Here is an 18,893-nt window from a genome sequence, read left to right on the forward strand (position 1 = left end):
TTTATTAGCGATAAGCATCCATACCAATGTAAAAAAAAATGCAACAAAAATCAGTGAAACACGTCGAAGCTCTCTTCCTCACCTGTGCATATCTCATTGGTTCTCAGATGCGAACCATCGAACTGTCAAAACCTTGGTCAAAACTAACCATGCTCCCGAGCAGGGTTATTTTCGAAAAACCATCGAACTGTCAAATTTTAACCAAAAAGTTAAAAATTTCGTGAAATGGTTCACAGCCTTAATTACGAAAAGCGATGTTGTAAACATGTTAAAATCTGCGTTATGTAATTTATGACCGTTCCCTTGGTGGTTTGTGTCTGAGACGGTTGCGTTACTTGTGTAGCTTGCTATAAAATTATGCAGCTTTTTATGGCTGCTAAACGAGGAATGATGTGAGAACAGAGAAAACAGAATCGAAAGATTTGTTTAAAACGATATATCGATATTCTTGCCTGGATTTACCGGATTTCGTTCTCTGCTTCGGAAGGCACATTCAACATGTGGAAGCGAATAAAGTTAAAATCTCAAATTTATGGTCTAAACAAGCTCTTCGGAAATATTTGGATTGTAATTCAGATCAGAACTTCAATCAATTCCGTCCAGATTCTTTTCGCTAGGAACATTTTAAGCTAAGCTACACTGCAATAAGGATCATGGTAATTGCTACCATATTAAAAATTAAGAGGACACACCAGTGAAGGGGTTGGTAAATAGTTGTATAATGCGTAAAACAGACCCCATAGTGGTCCTTAGCCTCTTATACAGTAACTCCTACCCCTACCTCCACGTGGTACCAGCCGGAATACGAGCAACCTTAGTGGAGATCGGGTAACCAACTTCGGTGGAAACTAAGGTCGTATACCAACAGGGAAGGAGGCACAGTGTTGTTTCGACACTGTAAGGTGACAGTCCCATCACGAGACTTGGTAGCGCAAGCCCTAGTACCGCTACTTATCTACAAACATTAAAAAGAGTCAAGAAAATTTTACCCGGAACATTCGGCATGGACAAAGGCGACGAAATAAGGCCATGGAATGGAGGCTTGGAAGCTGGAACTGCAGATCGCTAAATTTCGTTGGCGGCGACAGGGTGCTGTTCAATCAGTTAGAACCCCGAAAGTTTAGCATCGTGGCACTGCAGGAGATCTCTCGCAGAGGTGAGAAAGTGTGGAGGATGCGGGGCGGCAGAGCCCAATTTTTCCAGAGCGGTGGAGCCACCAGCGAGCTGGGAATGGGCTTCGTAGTGTTGGACAAAATGCAAGATCGCGTAATGGACTAGCAAGTGATCAAGGAGAGGATGAGCGTGTTGAGCATAAAAGGCCGCTTCTTCAACTACACCATCATAAACGTGCATTGTCCACACGAAGGTAGACCCGACGACGAGAAGGAAGCGTTATATGTGCATCTGGAGGCAACGTATGACAGCTGTTCACCACGGGACATCAAGATCGTCATCGGGGATATGAACGCCCAGGTCAGCAGGGAAGTAATGTATAGACCGGTGATCGGGACCCATAGCCTGCACACCGACACGAACGATAACGGCCAGCGATGCATCAGCTTCCCGCGGCTTGGTGATCAGAAGCACCTTCTTTCCCCACAAAGATATCCACAAAGTCATCTGGAGATCACCTGATCAACGAACTTCGAACCAAATCGACCATATTCTCATCGAGGGCCGGTTTTTCTCGAACATCATCAACGTACGCTTGGTGATGCTTCGACCTTCAACCCTCGAAAACGGATGGAGTAGGATACGCTCGGCCGTCAACGAGGCCGCAGCCGCGGTGCTAGGCGTGGAAACCTCGAGTGCACGAAATGATGAGTTTGACGGGGAATGCCAAGAAGCGATAGAGAGGACAAAAGAACTTGTAAAAACTATCTGAGCATATCCACGAAAGAAAATTTGGCCAAGTATCGACGAGCGAGGAATGAGTTGGCCACGATTTTGAGGAGGAAAAAGCGCCAGAATGAAGACAGAGATCGTGAGGAGCTAGAACAACTATTCCGGGCTAATGACACCCGCAAGTTTTACGAGAAGGTAAACCAAACTCGCAAGGCCGACACTCCAAAACCTGACAATGTGAATCTCGAAGAGATCCGGCGAGAAATCGATCTGCTGAAGAATAATAGAGCCGCCGGAAAAGACTCACGCCCGGCAGAACTCTACAAAAATGGCCAAGAACCGCTAGCAACGGCACTTCACTGGCTGATTTCAAGGATTTGGGAAGAAGAGAAACTACCGGAGGCGTGGGTGGAAGGCGTAGTCTGTTCCATCTACAAAAAGGGCGACCGGCTAGACTGCTGTAACTACCGCGGCATTACGCTGGTCAACACCACCTACAAGGTGCTCTCCCAGATTTTGTTGCGTCGTTTATCTCCAATAGCAAGAGAATTCGTAGGGTAGTATCAGGCGGGCTTCATGAGGGCCCGTGCTACTACGGATCAAATTTTTACTCTCCGAGAAATCATGGACAACGTGCCCTCGCATCATATTTTGTGCATTGCGGAGCAGCGTACGATACAATTGAACGAGAACAGCTGTGGCAGATAATGCACGAGTACGGTTTTCCTGACAAACTAACGCAGCTGATCAAAGCTACTTTGGAGCGAGTGATGTGCTACGTGCGCGTTTCGACACTCTCGAGTTCTTTCGAATCGCGCAGAGGGTTGCGGCAAGGGAATGGACTGTCCTGTATGTTATTCAATATCGCTATTGAAGGTGTGATCCGGCGAGCGGGCGTCGAAACGAGAGGAACGATTTTCAGCAAGAGTAGCCAACTCCTACCCAAGTAACCAAAAGTTCCGATAAAAGGGGATTTTTGGCTTAATCAGCCAACGAAATGATCATGAATAGAACTCTATTCAACTTCATTTTTGAGTAATTAACCGGACTTTCAATTTCGTATCTGATGTTTAAACTTCGAAGGGAATACAAAGTAACTTCTAACAGAACTAGAAAGTTCGCAAAAAGTTCACTTAAGTCGCTATATAGAACACTGTTCAGCCCAAAAAGAAACTCCAATAATTTTCAAAATAAAAAAGATTGGGGGAATATTTTCCCACTTCTTCCTGTTTTGCAGATTCATGACATTTCTCATTAACTAAGGTATTTAATTTCGGTTAATAATCGACTGTTTTTTTTTATAAATATTACGTTATTGTAACTTACCACACACCACCAACATAAACCTCGGAGATTTGAACTCGAGTACTTCTTTTCGGTAACTTAGACGCATACCACTGCTCCGTTGCTGGAATATGCGATTTGCATCGTTTTTACTCGATGTGCTAATTTCTCATTTATCACAGCCCCGAAACGAACTTACACTTAAGAACAACTCATCGGCAAAATTCATGTCACTAGCGGCGTCAGAGATGGCGCAATGCATCAGGATAGGCATGCAACGAGGAACGCTCGGGTTCAAATCCAGTAGCGGTCGGTGTTAGTTAGGCTTTTTTTTAATGGTCTATCTTAATCGCATGAACCGACTTTACAAAAGTTAGGAGGAGGAGGAGGTAGAAAATGGAAAAGTATAAAAATAGAACTGCAAGTGCTGTTTTATAAACCTTTGCCAAAGTTTCTTCAGAAGCTGCTTAGCGCTCTATGCAGCGAACTCGAGGCAACTTTGAAGTTCGGTTAATTGCGAGTAAAGCTGCTTAGCGAGCTATACCTCCATAGACATAAAGCTTGTTAACCTTCCTTAGACACCATTATCCGAACTCTAAGTTACTTTCAAGTTGCATATTGAACTTTCAAGCTGCATATTAGACTTTCAAGTTGCTATAGATATTAACGGTACTTTAATGAGAATGAAGTTCGGTTTACAAATGTAGTGTCTGGTTGTTCAGCAAGAAATTTCTGCGGAACTAAATTTGAACCAAATATGAACTTTCAAGTTTGTTCCTTAAGTGAAATTCGAACTTTTGGTTGCTTGGGTAGCCTTCGCAGACGACCTCGACATCATTACTAGAAACCTTGGGACGGTGGAGGCAATCTACGCCAGATTAAAAACGAAGGCTAGGAGGATAGGGTTACAAATCAATGCATCGAAAACCAAATATATAGGAGGGTAGGAAGAGGCTCCAGAGAAAGTAACGTTTGCCTCCCACGAACAGTAACTATTGACGGCGATGAACTGGAAGTGGTTGATGAGTTGGTATATTTGAGATATCTGGTCACCGTCGAAAATAATACGGGTAAGGAGATCCAACGACCCATTCAAGCTGGAAATCGAGCCTGCTTTTCCCTCCGCAAGACGCTTCGATCAAGGAGCATACGTCGCTGCACAAAGCTGACGATGTAGAAAATGCTAATCAGCCTCTACGGACTTGAGACAGTAACTATGCTTACGGAGGAAATACGTGCACTACCCGTATTTGAACGAAAAGTGTTGCGGACTACTTTTGGCGGAGTCCAAAAGGAAAGCGTTGAGTGACTGAAGCAAGCGTATGAATCACGAGCTAGATGCACTACTTGGAGAGATTCCCATTGTGCACCCAGCGAAAGTTGGGCTGGTCATGTCGTAAGGTTGCCGGACGACTGTGCAGTGAAATACGTTCTTTTCAAGGCGGGGCTATGAGTGACTTTTATGTTCACAAAATCTGTGAAACACGATGAAGTTTTTTAGATCAAATTCTATTCATTGAGGAAAAAATGCTAAATTTACATTCAAATTGAGTTTAAATCAAAACTCATAACTAATACCTTTTTCGAAGAGGTTTAGACAAAAACGGGTATTTTCTTTAAAAATGGAGGTGCTCCCATTAATCGAGGGAATGTTCGATCGGCACCAAGTTTTGGCTTTTCACTCTCTGACCGAAAACGAACAATCTGGCAAAATTTGGTTCAAATTCGTGAGGGTCGATTACACGCTTGAACTTTTTCTCTGTCACTTGATGTAGAATGACCCATAGACAACAGATCAAAATAATGGTCGCAGTGGTCCAACCTTCCGACAAAAAAAATTGTCATACCGATATAGGAAACCACAACTTTTCCGGTGGTTGTATTGTTACCGATCACTTTCAAAATGATCGGTACAATGAAAGAGTTTTTTTAGTTTAGCGTTTTTAGTTCGTAAGTTTGTCAATATTTTGTTTTGTGTATGATCGGCTCTTAAATATTGTCGTTAATTGTTAATTTTATTTGCTGTTCAAAATTTGTATTTTTTGTTTAACATAGGTTTAAGTATTCGCTAACATCTACTAACATAAAAAACAACCGTTAATTAGGCTACGATAAATTGCGAAAAAAAAGAACCATGTATTGTGGCCGTTTATAAGCCCGTGGAATCACCGCCGGCTGACACCTAGACCTAAAAGAGGCCTTGCGAGCCCACCCCGGAACGTGCAGACCAGACGTTGGGGTATTGAACGTGCTTCATACGGAGCCGTGATACCGTCTAGAGGGCGGCCACGACATATAAACGGTTACAAAAAACCAGAAAGATCAGATGTACCGGAAAAACCGCAACGGCAAAAGACGGCAAAATAGTCCGCATTAAAATTGAACCGCTAAACTAACCCCTAGAGATCCTGCACAGCCCTGGAAGTTTAACCGGTTCAGCGAATTGGCGAAAAAAGGGAGTTGTTGTCGCTAGCGATCGTTGAACATCCGGTTAAGAAAAGGGAGAGAGGAGATCGTCGGAGATTAGAGGGAAATGGAGGGTGGAAAATGTCATCGTGAGGAAAAGGCAGAAATCGTTCGAGATCAGTCGAGCTCGAACTAGACAGCAGACAAAAGCTAAATTTTGAATCGTCGAACCAAACCGAACGAAAAGTTAAATTTCGGTTGTGAAACGGGGAAAAAATCCCGATAGCCATTTTTCGAAGAAAAATACTCTTCGAAGACTTAGTGCAGTGCTGTAGTATAGGAAGGTAGCAGCTGTTCGTGATTGAGGTGATCCTGTTCAATAGGGGAGATCGTGGCTTCTACGGACGACTGCCCCGAGAAGATAAGCAACGTTAGCTGCTTCCGGTTCTGGATTGGCCGGCGTTATCAAGCGGATTACCCCCGATGAGGGCAAGAATACCCATCGAGTAAGATCGTCTGGCCTGTCATCGCTTCGGAAACCCACAGTTTGACCGTGAAGCGGTCATGGTATGTAACCCCTCTCCCTCTCGTCGTTCTGCATGTCGTCGATGGGCCCCAACGCGTCGTGTTCCTGATCGGTACCGCATCGTGACCCTAAACCTGGTTTAATAAACGTTTAAGATGAATAATTTCTTTTAAGTCTAAAGAGCCGATCCTTTTCTCTATCAAATTCTCTTTTGTTGTCCGCTTCAGTTGGTTCGTGATGGTAAGTAATCGCAGGTACTGAGTCCCCCGAACACGCTACGACCCTGAGTAGATAGAGTGAGCTAGCAGGGCAGTGTGAGCTTTCCCATACTTACAGTATATGGGTGGTAAACTATAATACCTGGCTGGAAAACAACAAGCGTCCCATAAAATCACATTTTTTTTGTGTGTGGATATTATCACTACGACCAGCATTTTGATCTATTGTGATCTTATCCAGGTGTTGTTCCGCACTTCGTTGTTATTGCAGTATCGCTATAGAGTGAGCGAACTGCTTATTATCCGTGCTTAAAGTGTCGGTGTGTTTTCACCCCTTTTTCCCTCTACGCTTCTTACTACTTTTCAACCAATCTAGCTCTAGAGCCAGGTAGTGCGGAGACTAGTTATAATTTGTCCTTGGACAAGAGGCTTCATTCGCACCTCAAGCAAGTACCACTCTTACAACTTGCCCTGGCAAGAGGCTTTCATTGTTAGTAAATGCAGAATGCAGAAGGAAGAATAAGGAGGGGCCTGGGAATAAACCCATGCTAAAGTCACTTAACATCGAGTGGCCTGATTCTACTAAGATTCGAACCCACGACCACTCGCTTGTCAAGGCAGACTCGGTAACCTTGCGGCTACAGGGCCCCCCGGGATAAAATCACATACTAACCAACGATGTTCTCGATATGATATGATATAAACAGTCAACAGTCGAGGCCTGTCCGGAAACACCAGAACCTGAGCTCGAAATACCACTACACATATTACTCTAAGATTTCCAGCTATACGAGGAAAAGATATATCGGAGAGGCCACGGTATCAGGTGAAAAGGCCCGGGGAATACAAAGTAATTGGTTTGCTGCTGACTACCAATAAATGAATCTAATCACAAACGTGTGCGAGGTTGTCGACTGCTGGAAGCAGTTCTTCGATGAACATCTCAAAGTCGAAGTTGCAAAAGGAGGTGGTATGGAAGATAAATTAGAAATTCCCACAGAATATAGTCATGTCCAGCACGTGATCTCCAAGAAGTCAAATCACCAAGAAGTCATGGCATCTACAAAAAGGACAATCGGTTCGGCTACAGCAACTATCGCGGAATAACGCTGGTAAACACCGTCTAGAAGATCCTATTACGTCGGTTGTCGCCGGTAGGTTTCGTAGGAAATTAATAGACGGACTCGATCCCTCATGGGGGTTCGCGGTACGACGGACCAAATTTTTACCATCCGACAGATCTTGCAGAAATGTCGAGAGTGCAACGCAACGGCGTCCACGCATCACATCTTTATTGATTTCAAAGCAGCATACGATTCAGTCTCGATTGAATGCTATGTCAGATTATGCAGGAACACGTGTTACCGGACAAACTGGCACGACTGATCAGAACCACATTGAATCGAGTCAAGTGTTTCATGCGCTTTCGGGGACATACTCGAGTCCCTTCGAGACGCGGCGAGGGTTGAGAGACAAGGTGATGACTGATGACTCGCAGATGACTTTGATATTATAGTCAGGAGCTTTGTGACGGCGAAAGCATTCTATGCTAGATAGAAAGCGGAGTCTAGGTAGATTAGGCTACCAATAAATGCGTCGAAATCAATTACATGAAAGGATGAGTTTCGCTTTCGCACCTCTCACTGACGGTAACCGTTGACGGTGATGAACTAGAAATGGTAGATGAGTTCGGGTGGGAACGCTTGTGACCGCGGACAACACGGCGCACGGAAACATTGGTTACGATCAAGAAGCATATACCGCCGTGCGAAGCTGTCAATGTACTCAACCGTCATTAGGCATATAGGCAGATTTTTGTCAGTCAGTCCTATAAAAGTTGAAACGTACACCGGCCGGGGCTAATCGGGATGCTCAAATATCACCACACCAATAATGAAACACATTCGAATTACATACATTTAATGGATTTTATTTCAATCGTTTGATTCTCGAAATTGTTTACAGTAGGTCAAGATGTACAATTGCAAATAGTGTAAATTACAAAATATGCAGATACTTCCTCTCTCCTCAACCATCCAGCGGTGGAATGATTGCGTTGGGGGTTTTTGTTTTTTTTGTTATAATTAAATCTTTTCGTTTTTATCTTCTTTCTATTAGTTTATATTTTTTCCAGATAGAAATAGTGATTTTATTTTCGATAGTGTGTATGATTTTGTCTTGTGTGTTTGGAAATTGTTCAGTTTTTACTATTTAATGTTTAAATTTGCTGCTATTCGATTTCTGTCTTTGCGGCGGCCCTCGGGAAGGCAGGACTCGCCCTCATTTCGTCCGTCTGCTTCAGTATTACGTCCTATCATATAAATATAATTGCAGCTTAGATCCTTAGCTTATATAGTGTCTTTAAATCTGTTCATTTGTTTGCTACTATTTTGGAGTTTAAAATTATCTGTATTTCGTAGGGATTTACCATCTCCATTGTGGATGTCAATACTTGTTTCCATTTTCTCTGATGTTGCTGGTTACATCTATAGTTTTACGACAAAAAGTTAATTCGTTCTAACGTGTTCAGAGATTCTTTTTTTTCACTTGTTTTGATGAAGTACGAATTTCGTATGCTAAACAGAAGGTAGTCTTTTTCTTCTAGTAGTTTTTTTTCTTCTTCAACAAATCGAACCAGCGGGGAAAAAATAACGAAAAATGTTCGTTGCTCTGTTGCTTGAACAACAAAACCAAAAAGTTCATTTTTTACTAAGTATAGAAAATGCTATTCAACTAAAATTTTAAATGCGTTAAACTTGAACTAAAACAATGTGTACGTGGTACTGATACTTAACTGAGCTTAAAAACTAATCGTATTCCGTATGGACAAGGTTTATGTTCTTCAATTTATGAAATATTTTCTTTAATTTATCACAGATTTCGGAAAAATACACGTGTCTTCTTATTACACAGATATTTAGTTTAGTGTGTAGAATGATTGATTTAATTTGAATGCATTTCACGTTACTGGTACTAGTTATTCGGATATTCAAGATGAATTAGCTTTACTCTATTCTCATGTGTAGTTCTGCCATGGACATTCGTTTTCGAGTTAGTTTTGCAGCAGTAGGTAAGTCGGTTTCCCTCCAGTATAAAAGTTAGGAATCATATTCAGTAACTTAATGTACTCGGAAAAGAAGTGCTTCTGTTCCAGCAGATGGACGGTTGAAATACAACGCTTTCGCTTATCAAAACGGTAATTAGTACTTATATTTTTCACATTCCATAGTTGAACATTAACTATTGAGCAGGAATTGTAACTAAACGACGATCGCTATACACATATCTTACAGAAACCTAGAAACAAGTGTAATCAGTTGCAGGATAAATGCTTAGCACAGGAAATTAAAACTGACTTAATTAGCCTTCAAGTGTGTGTGTTTGTGGTTGTTCTTTTGCTATTAGTTGTTGGCTTAGTTGTTGAACATGAAAATGGCCTTCGTTTTGGATGTAAAGTACATTGTTTTTTTTCTCGGTTTATATTTACACAGGCGATGCCATCTTTCGCTATTAAAGAGAAATCGGTAATGTTTGCTTAAAAAATCTAAGGAACATTTACACCTCGTAGGGCCTCGTCACGTGTTAGTCGTATAACAAATTTACAGGAATATCAATTATTTTATTCGGCGACATAACGGTTCTGCGTGTGTTGCGTGAAATGTGATTTGTTGCTTTTAATCGATTATTCCACTTTTAAATGGTTTTAGAGTTGGTTGAAATGAACAGTGTTAAAAGGGAACCCGATCTATTCGGGAAAGAGTGTTGCTCGTATATAATTCAATAATTTCCATTCGATTTTGCCATAGGTTTCCAAAGTATGGTTAGTACATTCCAACAAAACATTTAATTAAAATGCCATTAAAATGCTTGCGCCATACAGTTTCAATCATGAAACGCATTTTCATTGAGTATAAATCATATTTAATGGAAAAATTCAGAAATTTTAATTCCATGCGCTTTACGCATTGGTACTTTCAGAGGCTTGTTAGTCATTATTGTTATTTAATAGCTTTAGAGTAGCTGTCAGAGTATGCAAGGAAAATTCTGTGTATAACAATGACGGACTCCGTGTCAACTTGTCTATGGGACTGGTAGCAACTGGTCTTAGAATTCAATGAAACTTGGCGTGCGTAAAGAGTTCATGTAAATAAGTAATTTTGCATACTTAGTTTTTCCGAAATTGGTCCAGGCTAACTTTTGTGGGTATGAAATGGGAAATGCAACTAGGAAGAAGCGTCCAATCCAGAACTTTGGCCATCCCAAGTCCCTACCTAGTGCTTCCACGTGACCATACCTGAAAATACTCCAATTTGTAATTGAGATGCTGAGCTATGAGGTGCGGGGTTGTGTGGTTTCGGTTCCTGACAACCTGTACCTGACAACTGTAGTTTTCGGCAAACCATTGAGCCACACGACTTTACTTTCAAGTATCAACGCATATTATTTAAAGTAATATTTTTGCTAGTTTGTGTTTTAATCTTTTTTCATAGAACAAAACAAGGCGCTATATCCTTGGCCCAATGCAGCCTGGCTCCTGGTTTAAAGGCCTTTAGTTCATTTACGAGGGTTCGGAGTATCACTTACCCATTTTTTAGAAAAGATATTATTTACGACTGTAAATAAATCATTATCTATATGGAAAGTGTATACGGGAGGACCACGCTTTCTTCCTTGCTCATGATTTCAAGGAGTTGAATGGAATTAGGTATCATTTCTGGTAACACTTGATCCCCGGGAATGCTCTCTGCGGTACATATTGCGCAGTTAGCCTGACCTTTATTGGCACGAAAAATGTTCGATTCATGTGTTGGAAATTCCAACTTGGAATTCATTCATGCAATTTGCTGCTTTAGTGTGAGATAAGAATAGAATTGGTCAAGGCTAACTTTTGAAAAGAACTAAACTTTTTTTTTCGTTTTTTCTTATAACAAATATATCTCGAGAATTATAAAACTTTTTCGGAAAATATCCTGAATCCACACAAAAAAATATTGAAAATAATATAACCACACGAAAAAATGCATTTTAAAAACTAAAAGTCGATGTGCTAAATTCACCATCCCTGAAATTAAAGAACTTAGAAATGAAAATATTCCTATAAATCTTCCGTACATCGCAATATGTACAGATTTAAGCGAAAAACATTTTTCTAACAAAAACTTTTGCCTGTCAATGCTGAAAAAAGGATTTCGAACAATATCAACGTGAAATCAAATGTTTGTTGCTCCAAAGCAATTATCTGTGTCGAAAAGAATTTCAGCAATTTCCAAGATAGCCAATTTTGGCGGTTGAATCAAAACGGGAAATTCCCCTGTCAAATATTCAGAGCCCAGATAATCATCACGGAACATAAAATTGGAATGCCGCGAGTAGAAAATCAATTTCTTGGAACTTTGAGTGTAAAGGCACCAAAACATACGAATTACCACCGGTCAATTAAACGTTTAATATATTCTCTTTGTCCTATCCTAATTCCTATCCTTAGCAGATAACAGGTTCTAGCACCTCACCCCGCAGGGGCGCTAGCCAATTTGTCGGATATAGATTTTGCATTCCTTTTTGTTTTCTTCCTCATCTGACGCCCTCGATTCTAAACGCGGCAGGGAGTGCGAGTCCTCGCGAATGATTGGTATCAGTTGCTCAGGCTGCAATGACGTACAAGAGCGACGACCGTTGCTCTTAGCTAAATACACACTCGCAAAAGTCGGTGCAGTGCATGAATAAACAAGAGCGGGAGTCCGAAAGGAATGCTTATGCCGGGATGTTAATTAGAACGAGAGCGCGTGTGCGAGAAAATTAGCCCACACAAGTGCGGGTTTCCCAACACTGGTCACAGTCAACCGTAATTTCTTTTGAATAATTGTCGGTTTCTTGAAACCCATTATTAGAATGATAAACCTCCAAAAACGAAAAAGTTCGATTCATATTTCCTGTTACTTCAGAAACTTCGTCCTCATACCTTGCTACTTTATCGAAGATGAATCTGTTGATTGCGGATACTGGAGAGATTCGAAAATCTCTCCCGAAAAATTTCTAAATAATTTAATATCATCCATCAAATATCATCAAACATTACCACCAATTTTATCTGAGTGTAATGATTGTTGTGTTTTGTTGCGAATAGATTTTCATCAGGAGGAGGTGGAGCGCAAACGGAAAGCAAAGAATGGCGTAGGCGCATGAACCATGCGCTGCAGGCACTACTTGGAATGATTCTCAAAGTGCACTTATCGAAAGTTGGAAGAGTACAATGGGTCGGTCTTGGTCACATCGCAAGAATACCGGATGTGAATCTGTTCTCTTCTAGACCTCCATCGGCCTTAAGGGCCCCATACACGTACGCATATGTTGGGTTGGAAACGAATAAAATGTTGGCAGGTCATTCAGGTTGAGCGACAAGCCCAACATCTTTTGATAGCTTGGTTCGTGGCGCTCATACACAGCAAGAGTGTTGTCCGAACATGAATTTACCAATATTTTCGACCAGTATGTTCGTACATGTATGAGGGTTTTTAGGAAAAGAGAGGCTTTATGCTGCTAAAGAAGAAGGGAGAAAGTTTTATATTACCCACTTATTTACTTAATGCTAGTTCTTTTTAATGTAGGCGAAATGGCGCCCCCTCGAAGTGGCGCTCCAAGCAGCTGCTTGTTTTGCCTAAAGGAAGCGCCGGTCCTGCGTAGGCTGCTCGCACTTACAGAAAATCTCATGCCGAACTGGTAACGCCTGCATGACACTCAAAAAAATCAGCACGTCAAGTTTACGTGAAAACATAGGTAATTCTCATCCATCACAACTTTTCATGTAACATTCACGTGAATTGTTGGTAACTGGCACTCATACTAACCAGTTTACGTGCGATCCCGGTAAGTTGTATCAATTTTCCCTTTAACTAGTACATGAAGCTCACGTAAGTTGCTGTACAGAAGTTGACATGATTTTTAACGTGGATGCGACGTGCCGATTTTTTTTAGTGGATCACAAAAGCAAAAATATGGTAAGTTAACTTATAATGGACCCCAGGTATAAGTTCGACGTTTATTAGCTTGAACTTCTTATACCTGAAAATATATGTATGTTATGAAACATACATTTTAGTTTATAAAATTTTAGCTGAATTTTATTGTTAACGCCTTAAATTTGATATTTCCAGCAGTGGACGGTCCATTATTCGGTTAACAGTGCAAATATGTCGCCATTGGTGGGTCCTCTCCATGCAAAATGCACTAGAATTCTTATAATGGACCCGATTGTCATCCTATTGTAAACCACAAGGATCCATTAAAGGAAAATGGACATTCCAATCTTTTTTGAAAAATATGTAAAATATTAAATTTGCAACATGAATTGATATTTTTTTAGGTTTAATCAAAAGTAATACCACAGTCAAACAGACATAACTCTTGGAAGAAAAATCAACCAGAATTGTCGTACCTTACATTTTGCTTGAACACTAGCACCATCTATGATCGACATTACCAAATATCAAATAGCGATAGGAGTATTGACTGAAGTTTTGGGAGCGTCTTAGTAGAATACGAAACCTGGAATTGAATAAAAGAAAACTTATCCAATTTAATTATACTATGTATATTTATTCTTGACAGATACGTATTTCGCCTACGACTTGCAGGCTTGCTCAGTGTCGTAGGCGAAATACGTATCTGTCAAGAATAAATATACATAGTAGAATTAATTGGATTAGTTTCCTTTTTATTTAATTTAGTTCCAACTGGAGTATCCCTTGCCTCCTAGTTGGCCTCGAGGTAAGACGCTGGTCTAATAAGCCAGTCGTCGTACGTTCGAATCTCGGCTAGGAGAGGCTGTTGGAGTCAGTAGGATCGTAGCACTGATCCTGCACTGTCCTGTATTCTAACAGCTGGTTGCGAAGTCTGTCGTATAAAAACAGAAGGTCAAATTTCGATAACGGAATTGGCACCTAGGCTTTGCTTTGCTTTGCTTGGAGTATCCCTTGAACTAGCAAGTATTTTTTATGGGTTATTCCCCTTATTTCGTTAAAAAGCGCCAATTTGACCAAAACGGAGACATTCCCAACTAAGTCCAAATTTGAAATGACGGTTATTAATCCGTGCGAAGAATGGAAAACGAGTATTATGTCTGTTTGTCTGTGGTAATACTAATAGTAAGTGATATCGGTTAAGTATTTAGCATTACCAGCTCAAGATAATTCATAGAAAAAGACAGCTCAAGCGCTAAAGGGTCAACTAATGGTTAATTTACCCTGATTCCGTCTTTTTTGTACGCGAAACTCTGAATCACCTCTGTTCACTAATTCTCAAGTTTAATATGATGACAGCCCGATCGGCAGGGTAAGCTGGCTTCTATCATCAATGAGTGTCGTTGGTTCAAAGATGCAAGTTATTAGGTAATGTGGCCATTCTCTCATTTCAGTTTTCTCTAATAGCACCCAATGCTTACGCCGCTAACGCAAGCGTACGAAAAACAACCTCCGTTGCTGTGTGCAGACATTCGACTACCTACACACTCGCGAACGCACACTCTCATAGCGTCTTTCTGCGCTGCCCGCTTACGAGGCAAAGAACTCGTGAGCAGCCAACTGCCGGTGAGGGCTTGCGGGTTGCGGCACACTGGGATGCAGATTTTGCATTACTTTTTTCATCTTACTAGCATCACAGACTAACAGACGTAACATTGAAGCTTCATTCCATCGTCAATAAAAACGAGCATTTCAAATTTTCGCTTAAGCCAAGACTCAAACAACAGTCGCTGCGCGAGAACGCCACTCGGTTGCGCTGGCGCTGTTGTTAGATAGTATACAAGTAAATTTATAGCATTGCTAAATTTATAGCAACCTACTCTGGCGTAGCGCGAAGACTTCACCAGGTGATGCTAGTGTTTTTTCCAAGTTTTAGGAGTGTCATTGAAACGATGTTTTGTTAGAAAATTTGTTCGAAGTGTTACGTCTGTTAGTCTGTGCTAGCATCTTAGTATCTTGCGGCTACGGAGCCCCCCGGTATTTTAACATACTAAATAACTTTGTAGAACATTTGAAAGCAATAAAAAAAATTGTGTGCAAAGTTATTGAGTATAATAGATTTTTAAATGTTCTTTAAAAACACATCATTATATTTTGCAATCAGCAAAAGATAGATAGTTACATTATTCAATAGAGTTGCTTATTTTAGTATGTAGAACACACATACTTTTTGGTTGAAAAGAATTTTTTTGAAATTATTTAAAAAAAAAAACAAAAAGTTTGTATCAGTTCACATTAAATCGTTTTCATGCCGATTTAACACTGGAATTGCATAATGATTAGAGTATGTCAAAACAAAGTGAACAATAAGTTGTTTTGCAGTCGTGCGTGTCCTCATATACAACTCATGACTGTGAATTATCAAGCAGTATAGATGATTGCAATATTTAGTTATATCTCAATCATATATTCAGGAGTATTAAGTTGCGTGTTATAAAAACCGCTGTATAAAATGCAAGATAGAATTAAAAATAATCGTCAAAATTTTCCTACGTATATTGCCTCCACTTTGGTACATATTTGCTCTTATCTGACCTGAAATATAACTTTTTCGTTCAGATATGATGTCGTATTTCTCAGTTGCAATCGAGATGTACAAACCAAATGGTTTACTGGGGAATTCACGGTCATCTTAATAGTGCAGAAAGATGCGCTATAATTTATTACTCAACTTCTCCAAAGACATTATGCCTGAAAAATTACGTATTTTTACGTTATAGCAAACTATTGTGATTTTGGTGGTTTCATTAGGGTGACAAGGTACCCCGGGGCAAGTGGGAATACGGGGTAAGTGGGAACGGAGCTCATAACTGATTTTCTCTAATGAACCTTTCTAGAAATGAAAAATACAACTCCAACGCATTTTTCATCTTACTAGCTGAGGCTGCAATGACGAGTGAAAGGGACGACCGTGGCTGTAAGCTAAATTTACACTCGCAAAAACTCGTTAAAGTGCATGAATAAATAAGAGCGAGAGTCCGAAAGGATTTTTATATATGACGTGTTCGTTAGAAAGAGTACCCGTGTGTTAGGAAATTTACTATACAAGTGGGGGCTTGGAGGGGGAGAGAGAGAGAGAGAGAGAGAGAGAGAGAGAGAGAGAGAGAGAGAGAGAGAGAGAGAGAGAGAGAGAGAGAGAGAGAGAGAGAGAGAGAGAGAGAGAGAGAGAGAGAGAGAAGGGGGAAGGAGGGGATGCACCCTGAGGATGATTTTCTTACTAAGCAAAAAGAGCTTTAGAGCTGATAACCGATATACAAGTGGCTGAGTGATAAGAAGGGGATAATAATAAGAGGCGTCATTGATAAGAGGGTCGCGCCTAGATAAAGAAGATAGGCTTTGTTTTGTTTTTCTTTCATTCTAAGGATTTCCCGAACGAAAACAGGTGCACTTGTGGCTGGGAGCCAAAAACGATGGTGACTCAAGTAGCACACATTTATCGGTTCTGGCTGCTGCAACCTATTTACATATGACTGAAATTAGTCATTAATCGTTTACCACAATTAGTTTTTAACAACTATGCTAGTAGGGGACTCCGATCAAGACTGGGGTATGTAGAGTTTTTAGAATTATTCTTTTTAACAATTATGACTTTTCGAGATAGCAGACAAAAAGCTCATGCTACTGAATAAATAAATAAACTTTATCATATAAAAAATATATAACGCCAAGCATTTAAATAAGTCAACGATATGACACACTGAACTCGATTGAACCACTTTTCGTACTGCTGGTACGCAAATACATATAGTTCTAGAAAGGAAATCATACTTTTGAGCACAAAATCTCATTTCACACGAACACAAGAAACCCGTTACGACGCTCCGCGTCAAATCCACCTACCCGCAAGCACGTCATCGTCGCGCGCCTAACCCTTATCCTTTCCACCGGCTCCAACGGTCACCCCCAGTAGGTGCTCTCCCGCCATCAAACCACCGCCCGGTTGGTGGGCATAGTTTCGAATCTGATGCAGCGAGATCAGCTGGTTCGGGAACGTATTCGACGGACTTTGGTTGATCGATTTCTGGTTCTGGAAGCTGATCGCATCGTACAGATACGGCCGCTGAGCCAGCTGATGGTGGTGCTGCAGACTGTTCAAACTGTGCGGTGGCATTGCGTTGATCGGTGTAAATGCGGAGTTCGAAGTTGCTTTCGCTATGCTGCCGGTGTCGTAGCCACCGGTTGACATCGGTGTCGAGGAGGGCGGAATCGAAAGGTTTCCGTTCATGCTGGACGGATTCTGTCGGCCACCAACGACCAGATCCTCGACGTTCTCCTCGCGATGGTGATGCAATTCGCCGCCCGGATTGTGTCCGTTCGGAGTTTGATTGTTGGCATTGGTTTGCTGGCTCAGGTTGAAATCGTGATGGCTCTGGGGTTGTTGCTGCGTCTGCTGCTGGGGTTGTTGGGCTGCTTGCTGCTGCTGTTGTTGTTGTTGCTGCTGCTGTTGCTGCTGCGTCATGACGTCCGTTAGGGTGGCTGCAGAATCTGGACTTACCTTGGGCCAATAAGGATTTTCGCCACCCGTCATGACCGGTGGTGCAGTAGTAGCCGTGTTCAGATTCAATGAACTACTACTGCTGCGTGTGCCGATGGGAGGCCGCTTGTCGGTTCGTTCTGCGTGCTTTTGCATGTGCTTGGATAGGTACGTCTCCTGGGTGTACGATTTACCGCAATACTGACAGATGTGTGTCTTCAAGTGCTTTGATTCTTTGTGCTTCGGGATGTGTTCCAGAAGAGAAGGTTCATCGGAGAAACACTTGTAGCACGAGTTGCACTTGAACGGTTTGTCTGTTTGGTGGCAGCGGGAGTGTGATTGCAGATTGGATAGCTGGGAGAAGGCCTTCAAACAGCCCGGATGTCGACATTTGTATGGTTTGTCACCTGTGTGTGTTCGGATGTGCTGCTGTAGGTGCGATAACTGGGTGAATTTCCGCTGGCAAATTTCGCAACGGTACGGTTTGATGCCCAGATGTATCCGGGTGTGCTGCGACAGATAGCTCGAATTGGCGAACGCCTTATTGCATTGGGAACATTTATAGGGTTTTGCTTCGCGCATGTGAATTTGCGTATGTAGCTGGAGATCCGCTTTCGATGTAAAAATCTGAAAAAGAAAGTGAAGAAAGTGTCAGCATTATTCATTTCGAACGTTCGTTCTCGTTGCTGTCATTGAAATTTCTGGAAAATTTTCAAAAACAAGAAGAACATCCCACCTCCTATGCTGCGCGTATAATCAAATGCCACTGGAAGTGTTCGCAATTAATCCTTCCATCAAAAGGATCACTGCCAGGCTGCGCTAGTCAGAGAACGCCACTACAACTTGCATAGCAGAAATAATTCAAACAAAGTACTTTTCGAACTTTCCCTGCCTCTGGGTTGTGATGGCTTTTGGGCGGAGTGAAAATTAAGGTTTTTTTACAACTCGCGCTCGACATCGTTCTAACTTGGTCTTTGTTTATATCACTATTGAGCTGCAGCAGCCGTTGCGTTGCAGGAAGGAAGAGGCCCTTTAAACTCTCGCTCGCTCGCTTGAAACTTACGGACAGGCGCTTTCGCTGAGAGCATTATTCTCATTACTAACTTTGAATCGTTATTTAGCTA

At 41.5% G+C, this 18,893-nt stretch overlaps 1 protein-coding gene across 1 annotated transcript in view; it reads right to left on the reverse strand.

The window, feature by feature from the left end:
* Positions 1 to 17,160: 17,160 nt before the first annotated feature.
* LOC128742380 (zinc finger protein rotund) overlaps positions 17,161 to 18,893 on the reverse strand; it is a 135,502-nt gene continuing 133,769 nt past the window's right edge. The window contains exon 6 of the mRNA XM_053838724.1: positions 17,161 to 18,396. Within this exon, the coding sequence (XP_053694699.1) occupies positions 17,161 to 18,396 (1,236 nt within the window). The remainder of the gene's footprint in view (positions 18,397 to 18,893) is intronic.

The sequence above is a fragment of the Sabethes cyaneus genome, chromosome 3 (genome assembly GCF_943734655.1).
Source record: "Sabethes cyaneus chromosome 3, idSabCyanKW18_F2, whole genome shotgun sequence".
NCBI lineage: Eukaryota > Metazoa > Arthropoda > Insecta > Diptera > Culicidae > Sabethes > Sabethes cyaneus.